Consider the following 13132-nt stretch of genomic DNA (forward strand, 5'->3'; position numbering starts at 1 on the left):
CTTTTTGGCCAATTTTGCAGGCTAGTATTTGCTAACTTCTCGAGGAACAGATCAAATTGGTGGTTGTATTTCATGATCGGAGATTCCTAAAGTTGGAATAGGCTTGTCGCTAAGTTTCAAATAGTTAGGAGCATTTATCTTTTCCTTCTAGTTTTTGTGCATCGTTTGTCCATAAATAATACCCAATTTTAATGAAACACTATGTAATAAGGCTTCGTATCTTTTTTACGTCGAAAATAAGGTTTCGTATCTAAGGCACCTTTAACATGGATAGTAGTCGCAATTATAGGCAAAAATTCAACAGTTGCTGATATTTAGAGTTAAGAAGACATTTAATTGTTCAATCAAACGGCAACAAAACTAAGGGAGGTGTATTCAATTGAGAATGTGAGAGATTTTAATGGATTTATAAATCCATGGATTTTTATGGAGTTTAATTAATTTGTAGAGATTCCATATAAAATTTTGATTCAATTCCCTCGAAATCTCATGGGAAGAGGTGAGATTTGTGAATGCTTAAAATACACTACGAAATCTCTTCAATTCCCTCTAATTCCTCAACTTTCTCAAATTCTTTAAAATCAATTTCTAATTGAATACACCTGGAATGTTATAAACTTCTTTAAAATCTTAATTGAATACACCTAGATTTATAAAGATTTTAATAAACTATTTTAAAATTCTAATTGAATACACCTAGAATTTCAGAGAATCACTTAAAATCATGATTGAATACCCCTAGATTCATTAAAAGAATTAAAATCCCCTAAAATCCCAATTGAATACACCACCCTAAAATGGTGTACATAAGTATTTAAAAGAAAAAATTATGTAAAAAAGTATTTTAAAAACGTTATATTTCATGGTTGGTTTTTTTAGAGTAGGTAATGAGTGGGAAACTAAATTTGTAGACAAAATTTGCAAATTAAGTGATGTGTCACCAATAGAAATGAGCACGTTTATCAACGCTTAATTCATAATCCAATTATCAACTTCCACATTATTTAATTTGTAAAATTTTATCTACAAATTTATTCTATTTAACATTACCCTTTCAAAGCAGTATGTAATTGATGAAAGCTGGATAAAAAGAAACAAGCAGACTTCAACTTTAGCTAGGGTTGGCAACCAGAATGGGCACAAGAAGTAGGAAGAAGTCCGAAAGTGGAAAAGCTATTGTACTCCAACTACATAACAAAAACAAAAGAGTAAATTGTAGCAATTGTTCCTCAATTTTAATCAAATTGGAGCAATGGTCTCTCAACTGAAAATTCATTACCATTGGTCCCTCAACTCATCAAAATGTGTAGATATGGTCATTTTCTTCAACTTCGTCAGAATTTTGTCAAAATAAGTTATGTTGGAATGACCATTGCCATAATTGGGGTCTCTCAACTCATAAAACGTGTAGCCAAGGTCATTTTTGTCAACTTTGTCAAAATGAGTTATGTTGAAATGACTCTTACTCCAATCGAGTTAAAGTTGAGGGACCATTGCTCCAATTGAGTTACAATTGAGGAACCATTTTTCCAGTTGGATTACAGTTGAGAGACCAATGGTAATGAATTTTTAGTTGAGAGACCATAGCTGCATGTTTTGATGAGTTGAGGGAATAATGGTGATAGATTTTTAGTTAAGTGACCATTACTCCAATTGAGTTAAAGTTAAGGTACCATTGTTACAATTTACTCAAAACAATATTACAAATTCAAATAATTATGTAACAGCCAATTTTCTTACATTTATACATATAGATATATACTTGGGCTGCTTTCTGAATTTCACCAATATTACCTATATTTTCTTGCTTCATTTTTATACCAAACTTGGTTTTCCAAAACGCAAAGGGGAGGAAGAAGACCATATAACCAAAAATAAATTAATTAATAAGAAACAGATGGCATGGACTTAATCATAGGTTTAATCATATTTTTAGTAGTTAATACGACGGCCGATGGTTTTCTTAGGATACAATCACAATCATTCTTGTGTTTGATCTAGCAATTGTTAGGTGAAATTTATAGGGGTGTAGTCAATTTGGATTTCAGAGGATTTTAAAAGACTTTTTACAAGTGACAGATTTCAAAAGATTTTAATAAATTCAATGATTTTATATGGATTTTGCCAAATTTATATAGATTTGTATTATAGATTTCCATGAATTTTTATGGATTTCTTAGGATTTCAAAGATTTTGACCTATACAAACTCCTGTCAAATGTTGCTGTAGAGAAGAAAATGGCCAAGTTTTCAAATATAATCGTTTGAATACAAAGTTGATAATTGAGTTTCTTCACCCCCGATCATCAGCAGTTCGATCAACGAATGGAAGAGGGGAAGCATATGCCTCAGTAAATTGAACTACACTTAGCACACACTTACTTTCGCGACAACTTGATTCAGCATGCAGCAATGCAACATTATACTTATCGACATTAAACGGTGCGATCAATCAACTAATCAAACAGTCTACCCCAAACTTCCTCATAAAAAAACATGAAAATCAAGATTTAGTGTGGGAAAATGCAGGTTGATTAAAACTGGATTATCTAATTTGCCAGCAAACCCATGTGTGAAACAAAGATTTGTGTCAAAGCCATCCATCGAAGGATAAGACGTACAAAACCTAAAAAAATTGCCCAATAATAATATCTGACAGCTGCCCGAGCTCTGACATTAAAATTGTTCATTAGAACAATAGAAAGAAGAAAGGACGGCACGGTCAAGCTGCCCGAAGTCTGAGCGGTCAGTCCGAATCCCAAGGGCAGTCCCCGCAAGTACTAGTCGTTTACTACTTAATTGACCATTCACATCGATATTCATTGCAGCCTAAGCCACTGCTATCGCCAGAACTGTCCCACCTCCGCCCATCCGGTGGTAGCACGTCGCCATTGAAAAGTGGCGCGTGTGAAACTTATCTCTCAGGCCACCTTTCAAATGCGATAACGGTAAGAGTGTTGAGGGAGATGGGTCAGGGCCTGAGCTGTGGAGAACCTCGTGAGAGTGGAGTCTTTGGAGCTGTGGAGAATGGGGACCTGGATCTCGTTGGAGCAATGGTGGAAGCTGACCCAAGTGTTTTGGAGCTGAGCAAAGGCCGCAGCCGGCTGTCTGCTCTGCATGTCGCCGCTGCAAATGGCCGGATCGAGGTGGGTTTTGGATTTCATTGATGGATTTTAATTGTAATTTATGTTCATTAATGTTCTTGATCGGATTAAGTTTAGGTTCTCTCTATGCTGTTGGATCGGTCTGTTATCAATCCAGATGTGGTGAATCGATACAAACAGGTAATGGGATTTTGTTTTTGATGATTTTTGTGTATAAAGATTAGTTGCATGCTTTGGATTGGATTGCTTTGTTTTGAATTTGTCCTTCCCAATTTTCTTATGTGGTTTGAACTGTTTGTGTATGTGATGGGGTTTTAGACTCCGTTAATGTTGGCTGCGATGAATGGGAATATCACTTGTGTCCAGAAGCTTATCCAAGCGGGAGCAAATGTATGTTCAGATTACCTTTTTCTGTTTTCGTATACAGTTTTTGACTTGAATTATACTGCTGAGATGCTGATATTTAAGTTTTCTGTGTGAATTGTTAGATATTGATGTTTGATTCCCTGAACGGAAGAACCTGCCTGCATTACGCTGCATACTATGGCCATTCAGACTGCCTTCAAGCCATTCTCTCAACCGCGCATTCCACCCCTGTTGCAAATTCTTGGTTGGTCTTTCTTCACTGTCTCTCTATGTCTCTCTCTCTCTCTCTCTCTCTCTCTCTCTCTCTCTGTGATGATTGATGTTTACGCTACATTGAATGGCATTGGCAGGGGATTTGCGAGATTTGTGAACATAAGAGATGGAGGTGGTGCAACCCCATTGCATTTAGCTGCCCGCCAAAGAGAGCCAGAGTGCGTTCATGTTCTTTTAGACAATGGGGCTCTTGTTTGTGCTTTAACTGGTGGATATGGGTAATTATCTATATTAATTATTACTCATGTTATAGATTTATAGTAATACTTTGACAGTCAGATTGATTGTAGTACCATATATGTGCAGCTACCCTGGAAGTACACCACTTCACTTAGCTGCTCGTGGTGGATCCTTAGATTGTGTCAGAGAGTTGCTTGCTTGGGGAGCGGATCGGCTTCAAAAAGACTCTTCTGGGTAACTTCCTTTAATGGGTGGTGTAATGCCTCTGAATAATTATGCATCTTGTCATGTTTGAAACACTAGGCAGTTGTCTGTATTAGTCAATAAGGTCGACGAGTTTTTGCTTCTCATAGACTTTAATGGAATCATTGCATTCCATAAAACAAATGGATTTCTAATTAGGAATTTGTGTTGTTTTTAATTCCTTGATTTCTTATCGCTGCCAGCTAATTGCTTACCTATTTTTGAATGGTATCTTGGAAGAACCCAATGTTGGTATTAATATATGGATACAATCCTCAAGAAAAAAGGCCTTCTTTGCACCATATTTTTGGCATTGGAAATCTTTTTAAGCATTGTCAGTACACCAGTAAAAATTCAGGCTGACGAACTTGTTTTGTTGATTTTGTACTGCAAAATCATTAGCGTTATAAATGAATTGTGCCCCTAAACCCACAAGTCTTCCCTCTTTAAGTTGTAATTGTTCTTATTTTGGTAAAAGATAGATTCTAGATTTATAGATACGTTGTCATGACATCTGGAAAGTGGATCTGCAGGAGAATACCATATACAGTTGCTCTGAAGCACAAGCATCAAGCTTGCGCAGCCGTATTGAACCCTTCATCAGCAGAGCCTCTTGTCTGGCCATCGCCTTTGAAGTTCATCAGTGAGCTCAATCCAGAGGCTAAAGCTTTGTTAGAAAGGGCATTAATGGAGGCAAACATGGAGAGGGAGAAAACTATCTTGAAGGATACAGTTTACTCACTTCCATCTCCTCTGCATTCAGATGCAGAGGCTGATGATAATGCCTCTGAGGTACATGTGCCTTCTCTTTTTGCTTATGTTTGCATTTTTTTTTTCTCGATAGGATTGGGTCAGTAGAAAGAGTTCATAGTTTTTCTAGGGTTATCTATTTGTTTATGTTGGAATTATTAACAGAATATCAGAATTGCAAGTACATGGCGTTGTTTTTTGTGCACCGATGCAATGAAACCTTAGCAGAATTATATTTCTTGGACAATGCATGTCCCTTTCTTATTCACCAGTCAAATCATATCATACAGGCTAGTGATGTGGACCTGTGCTGCATATGCTTTGACCAGTTATGCACAATTGAGGTCGGACCATGTGGTCATCAAATGTGCGCACATTGTACCCTTGCTCTATGCTGCCACAAGAAGCCCGATCCATCATCTACTTGTCCTACAGTCCCAGTTTGCCCCTTTTGCCGAACCACCATTACCCAACTAGTTGTTGCCAACATTAAGGCCAACAATGACATGGATCCAGAAATGAGTCCCGCAAAGCCAAGGAGATCAAGAAAGTCTAATGTCAGTGAAGGCAGAAGTAGCTTCAAGGGGTTGTCTCCCATGAGCTCATTCGGAAGGATGGGAAATCGCAGTTCAGGTAAGGTAGCTGCCGAGTGCAATGAGGAGATCCATAAGCTTTGACAATTGGAGTTATGGACTTGTTCTCTATGAACCTGTTGATAGTGCAGCAGATGAAGGAGCTTCTTGTCTTGATTTTGCTCAGGAAGATGGAGAGGGATCCTCAGCGGTATGTTTGCCAATTCGTTTGGAGGGTCTCAATTGCTAAAGAGCATATGAGAATATAGATGTCCTTCAGTAACCTGGATCTCCAGGTCTTGTTTCTTTGAGTCATTTGAGTCTGTTTTTCTTTAAATTAAAGAAGCAGCAAAACTTTCAAGGGTTTCTCACCCAATTATAAATATAATTCTCCATTAAATAAATAAAAGTTAAATTACATTACCCTTTTCATTTGAGGAAACAAAGGATTCTTTTTGTTATTTCATGTTTTTTTCTAGTCCTTTTTGCCTCATTCACTCTTGTATGATTGTGTGACGAGAGATTAAGTCCGTCTTCCTACTTTAAGGTAGAAACTTATAATGTCAGGTAAAAAATACTATTGACTTTTTCGGTAAGAGCCGTCCGTGGCGAGGAATCAACAGAGCCACTTTAACATATCTGCGTCTGCAAGGAGTTGTGTTGTAAAGAATCTGTTTCCATGGGTTTAAGCTGCAGTTTCCTTGCAATCTAAGAGAGCGTGTGCAGATGTGGGTTAGATCGGGGTAGTATCATGTATCTCCACTTTCACCTGAGTTCGTTACCTTTTTCCGTAGATTAGATTAGTCTAGAATATTGAGCATGTTAAAGTGCGAAACTGACACATCATTACCAAGCAGTGGAATTCAGAGTTTAATTAGCCTATATTTATTTATTAATTAATAAAAGAATCCTTCATCAATGAGGGGTCAATGATCATTTGATGAGCTATCCACACAAACATGAAAACAGTAATGGAGTTCCAAATCCATTGCCGTATTCTAAAAACTCTCTGTTGGATGTTGCTCAGCCATCTCCACTCTCTGAAGGACTTGGCTGAGCAGCTGCAACTGCACCGTCCACAAACACCCCGTTGGGGCCAGAAACCGGCATGGACAGTGTGAAATCGGGGCCATATTTGGCTTTTTACGACGTAATTTCTTTGGTTAATTTGTTGCTACTTGCGCTCCTTTCTGCCTCAAGAAAGTGACCTAGTGATGGAGTATTATTGCTCACATTCACAAATTCGTTCGTTAGCTTGGAGCAGAAGGAAAACATTTCCTTCCCTTGGATCTTCTGGAGAGGTCTAAGATGCTGGACGCCGATGAGGCTCCCCAGTGTGATGCTCTTGTCATGGAAGAAAGATCCTGTTGACTGAAACCGGGTGGATTAAAGAATCACTAAGATAAGAATCTCACGATTTACATAAAATATCACGATAATATGTTCCGACGAGATGCAACAATAACATCATTGTAGCTGTATTACAAGCTTAAGTGCAAATGGGCCTCTTCAGTGTGTTTCCACTTCAGTAAACATAATTGAGCATTGGGAAGTTTCAAGTGCTGATATTTTATTAAAAGCAAGAGACAATATCAAGTTAACAAGGTCAAACACCATGATGGTCTTCCATGGGGAAGACTAAAAATGGACTAATCCAACTTTAATTAGGGAAATCTCTATATATTGGGACTTAATTATAGAGATTTAATTATAGAACTCGAAATGTTTTTCATGCGCATTCCCATTAGAGCATCCTGAATGAGTGGAGCTAAAGCTGGTTTTAGCTTCCCTTGCATGGATGGAAACATTGAGGATGTAAACCTTTTTAGCTCTAACATGAGAGAAGAAAGGATAAGACACGAGTATACCGTTACACTTACAGTGATGTCTCGTGTTAATGGTATAATAATATTGTTTGTTTTTCTCTCCACTTGCCATTTTATTATTGGAATAAGTGTTACACTAACGATGTATCTGTACAATATAAGTTGCTCTCCTATAAAGGAAGCAGATAGAGGTTACGTACTTCAAGATGTAAAATTTACATGTTTTTACCAAATCCAGCACATGTTACTCCCCCCCTTCCCCCCCCCAAAAAAAAAAATTTAGGGTCGCACGTAAAAGCATCTAACTAGCTACATTGCCAGACATCTAATCAGACTGATCTACTGAAGTTTTTTCTCAGAGTCTAAAAGTGGTGGTATCCCCTCTTTCTCACCCCATGGATATGATCTTGTGCTCTTACCAACTACAAGGCAGGCGTACGCTTCAAAGAAGTCAATTCTAAACATAACAAATTGAGACATGAGAGAAATCATGGAGAATGATGAGCCAACAAGCATGGTGGTATGGCATGCTAGTACAAATTTACAATGCATGCTTAATGATGGGTTTATACTAATCACATTAAATATTTTTCCATCATTAAATCCATTGACCTCTGTATCATGATCTGAGGAGGGGGAGGAGAAAGAAGAAGAAGCAATGGAGGAAGTCGGAAAGGCAGTGATCAAAGTGCTGAATGAGACCGAACCACCGGTCAAATCCGGGTTTCTGATCAACCTAACTCTCGCATTCAGCGGTCTCAATCCGAACGCCACCCTTCATCCTGCAATCCAAATTACACAAAGGAGTTTTCATAGGGCTGGTTTGGTACTGTTGAGATTATTTTAAAAGCAGCTTTTTAAAAAAATTGGGGCTAAATTGTGTTTAGTAAATGAAAAAAAAAAAAGTCATGGGTCCAAAACATCAAAAAGCAGAAGCAGCTCTACCCCTGCTTTTGAAAACAACGTTTTTTTTTTCACATCACACATAGCAACCCCAAACTAGCTACCATTGAAAAAATCTCTCCTTATTACTTTCGTAACAGATGCTGCTCCGGTTATATATAAGATAATTTGTGTATTTTTTTTTACACATCTAGCGCCCATTCAATAGAAAAGATATAGAGAATTGTATGTACAACGCTTGAGGTACATTCGGATTGAAAATTTAAAAAACAATAGATTTGATTTTTATAATAAGCTTACATAGATAGATTAGAAGAATGACACAAATATAAGATTAAGTTGATTTAAATGACTATATACATTGTAACATAATAGAATTCAAATCCAAATAATTTAGCTAATGTTTATACTTTAAAGTTTTTCTTTTCATGGGAGCTATGTGTATGCTCAAAATGCTTGAATGTAATTTTAACTATGCGTTCAAAATTTCAAATTATTCTTTGTAACTAGTCATTCAAATTCTTAATATTACGTTGAATTCAGTCACTTTATAAGTTCATTTTGAAAGGAAGTTTAATTTCCTTACGTGGGGCTTTCAACACATTCTTTGTAAATTTGAAGAACATATAAAAACGTTGTCACAAGATCATCAAACAGATATAGGGGAGAAAAGAAGAAAAATAAGGAAAGAGAAGGAGACGATGCCCTTGGTCTGAGAGATGAGACTGCAAATGTTTTAAATATATGGTAGCAGCATACTGTATGAATTTAATGTTCGTTTGACAATTATTTTTTGAGAGTTAACATTGCTTCCGAATAAGTAAAAGCCCTTTTATTTTAAAAAATAGTTGTTTTGCGAAACTTTTTAAAAAATATGGTACAAAAATATTAGAGCAATTCCACCCCTGTGGACTTTGCGCCAGCACCCAGCGCATTTATCCACTCAAATGAACAGTAATAGACTGGAGTGAACAGTAATAGGCCAAGGCATCTCCACCCCTAAAAAAATGCGCTGGCACCCAGCGCATTTATTTGGTGTGTTTTTTTTTTAAGTTTATTTCGGATAAGATTTTTAACCCATTTAAAATAAAGAATAAAAAAATAAAATAGTTTTAATTTCGGATAGGATTTTTAACCAATCTCGTCACGCCACGTGTCATTATCTGAACGTACTATTTTGTGAATAGATTTCCGATATTATTTTCAACCAATCCCGACACGCCACGTGTCACTTCCATGGTACAATAATTTAGCCAAGATTTCGATAAGATTTTCAACCAATCACGTCATGCCACGTGTCATTATCCGAACGTACTATTTTGTGGATAGATTTTCGATAATATTCTCGACCAATCCTGACACGCCACGTGTCACTTCCGGTTTACAATAATTTAGCCAAGATTTCGATAAGATTTTCAACCAATCACGTAGTGCCACGTGGTATTGTCCAGAACCTCATCCTTTCTTTTTTTGTCCATATAAACCCTACATCCCTACATCCATCCTCACACCAAGCTCAATCCTTCTTTTTAGCTCAGAATCCTTGTTCATCATTTTCAAATCTTGAGTTCTTATTACAATGTCTTCTTCAAGAAGGTTGTATAAGCAGTTGCAAGAGCAACAACAAAGGTTGTTGGCACAACAGGCAGAATTGGCCAATCTCGAGGAAGGTGGAGGTGGAGATGAGGCTTTCTTCATGGAGGAGGATGAGGATGATCACCATAGAAGGCAGAAGGCCTCACATTCCCGCCGTGTCATGGAAGCCGTGGGTCAGATAGCCAAACCAAGACGTGTTGCAAACCTCGATAGAAAAAGGGAAAAACGAGGTAAAAATCTATTGGAAGATTATTTTATTCCCAATAGCATATTCCCTGATCATGTTTTTAGACGGCGTTTTAGAATGCAACGACATTTGTTCAACAAAATCATGAGTGATATTTGCAACCATGATTCATACTTTGTGCAAAAAGAGGATGCTTTTCATGTTCTAGGTCTTATTCCCGAGCAAAAAATTACGGCATCCTTGCGAATGCTTGCATATGGAGCATCTGCAGATCAAGTGGATGAGATCGCGAGGATGGGAAAAACAACTGTTCTGGAGTCCCTGATGCGGTTTTGCTCTGCAATTGAAGCCCTCTACACCAAAGAGTACCTCCGGACACCCACGTCAAGGGACATGCGAAGGCTTCTGAGGAAGGGTGAGATGCGAGGCTTCCCTGGCATGATTGGAAGCATCGACTGCATGCACTGGACTTGGAAAAACTGTCCAAGTGCGTGGCAAGGAGCATATGGCGACAGAAAAGGAGCCAAAAGCATCATTTTGGAAGCGGTGGCTTCATTTGATACATGGATTTGGCATGCTTTTTTTGGTGTTCCAGGAGCTCAAAATGACCTAAATGTCCTTGCCCAATCCCCAGTGTTCGACGAACTGCTGCAAGGAAACTCGCCGAGATGCACATATTGGGTTAATGGTACCCAATACGAGGGATCATACTACCTTGCAGATGGCATTTACCCAAGGTGGTCAACATTTGTCAAAACAGTGCCACATCCACAGACTGAAAAGGAAAAACACTTTGCAAAATGTCAAGAAGGGTGTAGGAAGGATGTCGAGCGTTGTTTTGGTATCCTGCAAGCTCGTTGGGCGATTGTCAGGGCTGCAGCTAGAATGTTTGATGTCGAGGCTCTTCGATCCATCATGATGACGTGTATTATTCTCCATAACATGATTGTTGAAGATGAGTATGATTATGATGCCGTCGATGAATATGAGCCAGATCCGATGAACAACTCAAGAACACGTATTTATTGTGCTCATGATGGGACCGAAGATCCAGTGCAACACGAGCCGTTGGAACGTGATGGACGTTACAATGAATTGATCGTTCAGCGGTACACTAATGTGCAAGAGCCATACTGGCACGTAACCCGCCAGAATGACTTGATTGAGCACCAGTGGGGATTGCATGGAGGCGAAGATAATTAGAATGAGGCTTGTGGTTGAAGAATAAATTGTATTTTTTTTAAGTTTAAGTAATTCTATGTAGTGTGTTTTGTTTTTAAGTTTATTTGGTGAGTTTATGTAATTCTATGTAGTGTGTTTTGTTTTTAAGTTTATTTGGTGAGTTTATGTAATTCTATGTAATGTGTTTTGTTTTTAAATTTATTTGGTGAGTTTATGTAATCTTATTTCATGTGTTTAAATAAAGTACAAAAGAAATTAAATAAATAATTACATTAAAATTGCATAAGAAATTAAATAAAGTTCAAACCTAAAAAAAGAAAAAACATAAGAAATTAAATAAAGTTCTACTAGAAAAAAGAAAGAAAATACATAAAAATACATAAGAAATTAAATAAAGTCTCTCGAGTTAGGATATGTGGTGCTAGGATCTTGGTTGCCATGATTTGTGTAGCTAGAACCCCCTTGACTTGTTTCCGCATCTCTTGCACGCCTCCTACGCATGGCATCTCTTTTTTCCGATGTCCAAAAATATTTAGAATTCGGAGACAGTCCTACTAGAGACTTGCTCATAGTGTCACGATCTGCTTGAGCCATCCTTTCTTCTCGAAGCAATTCATTTTCTCGATGAAGTGCTTCTCTAACCAGCTCGTTCTCTCGATTAACTACTTCTCTTTGTCTTTCAGCCGCCGCATCACGGGCCTCAGTAGCTGCTAATATTGCTGCCATAGCAGCAACTTTTTCCTCATCTCTAGCCTTTTCTCGTGCCAAGTTTAGTTCACCTTGGCGAGCAAGTTCCTCCATATATTTAGTGTAGTCATTTTTGGAAGAACTACCTTTTTTCTTTGACGCCTTTTTACCTAGAGGCCTTAGGGACTGACGAGTCGGTTGGGTCTCGGGCACTTGTTCAGCCGTCCTTTCCGTGTCTTGAAATGTGTCGGCTTCTTGTTCGGCCATGTTTGGTTCTGGAGAACTATGTAGACCCATACCGTGCATGACAACTTCTGGACCAGTTGCCACAATTTTGTATTTAGGGCAATCTTTGACAATTTGCCAACATTCCAATCTATTAAATGATTTGTTCCCGTTCTTTGAATTGTAGAATGCTTGAGCTTGTAGTGTCTATAAAAAAGTGGGATAACATAGTGTTAAAAAATGCGGGTGTAACACAAATAAATAAATTCAAAATATTAATACGGGTGGAATGCATATAAATTACATAAAAATGACATAAGAAATTAAATAAAAATGACATAAGAAATTAAATAAAAATTACATAAGAAATTAAATAAAAATTACATAAGAAATAAGATAAAAATTACATACGAAATTAAATAAATCAAAATATTAATGTGAGTGGAATGCATATAAATAAATAAAAATATTGTCACCTGATCCGCTAAACTTGTCCCACTACGGAGGTTACCGGAAGCATGAGAGATGGCGTTTTTCCAACAAGTAAATGATGCGTTGAGTTTTTTCCAACGACCTTGAAGACCTTGACTAGTTCTGGCGTTTTCTCCATGTACATCACAAAACGCTTTCGTAATTTTACTTCACATCTCTCGCTTATCCATCTCATTACCCGTAATCGGATCATGAGTAGTGTGAACCCAACATTCACACAACGTAACATCTTCAATGAGCTTCCACGAAGACATTTTTTTCTCTTATAGGTGTAGAAAATATTGAAATGTAGATAGTATAGAAAGTGTAGAAAATATTGGAATGTGGTGTAAAGGTAGAAGATGAGGGTTAGGTATTTATAGGAAAAAAAATTAACATTTTTCAAAATTTTCTGTAATTTTTTTAAAATTTTCTGTATTTTTTAATAATTTTTCTATATTTTTTAATAATTTTTAATGAATTTTAATATAGTTAATTAATCTGGACCGTTGGATTTGAAAAATATTCAAATCCAAGAGCTAGGGAGTTGCCACGTGGCCAACGGTCA

General features: G+C 37.3%; 2 protein-coding genes across 2 annotated transcripts; both read left to right on the top strand.

Annotated features, from left to right (window-relative positions):
- The first annotated feature begins 2578 nt into the window (after positions 1-2578).
- On the top strand, positions 2579-5919 carry LOC103430436 (putative E3 ubiquitin-protein ligase XBAT31). Its single transcript, XM_008368572.4, has 8 exons — positions 2579-3145; positions 3221-3283; positions 3422-3493; positions 3592-3713; positions 3820-3960; positions 4049-4156; positions 4699-4957; positions 5206-5919. The coding sequence occupies exons 1-8, from the start codon at positions 2966-2968 to the stop codon at positions 5590-5592; spliced, it is 1332 nt and encodes a 443-aa protein (XP_008366794.2). The 5' UTR covers positions 2579-2965; the 3' UTR covers positions 5593-5919.
- Positions 5920-9795: 3876 nt separating this feature from the next.
- On the top strand, positions 9796-11434 carry LOC139189870 (uncharacterized). The gene is made up of 2 exons (XM_070809118.1): positions 9796-10042; positions 10208-11434. Exons 1-2 carry the CDS (start codon positions 9796-9798, stop codon positions 11200-11202), a joined length of 1242 nt encoding a protein of 413 aa, XP_070665219.1. The 3' UTR covers positions 11203-11434.
- The last annotated feature ends 1698 nt before the right edge of the window (positions 11435-13132 follow it).

The sequence above is a fragment of the Malus domestica genome, chromosome 12, assembly GCF_042453785.1.
Source record: "Malus domestica chromosome 12, GDT2T_hap1".
Taxonomy (NCBI): domain Eukaryota; kingdom Viridiplantae; phylum Streptophyta; class Magnoliopsida; order Rosales; family Rosaceae; genus Malus; species Malus domestica.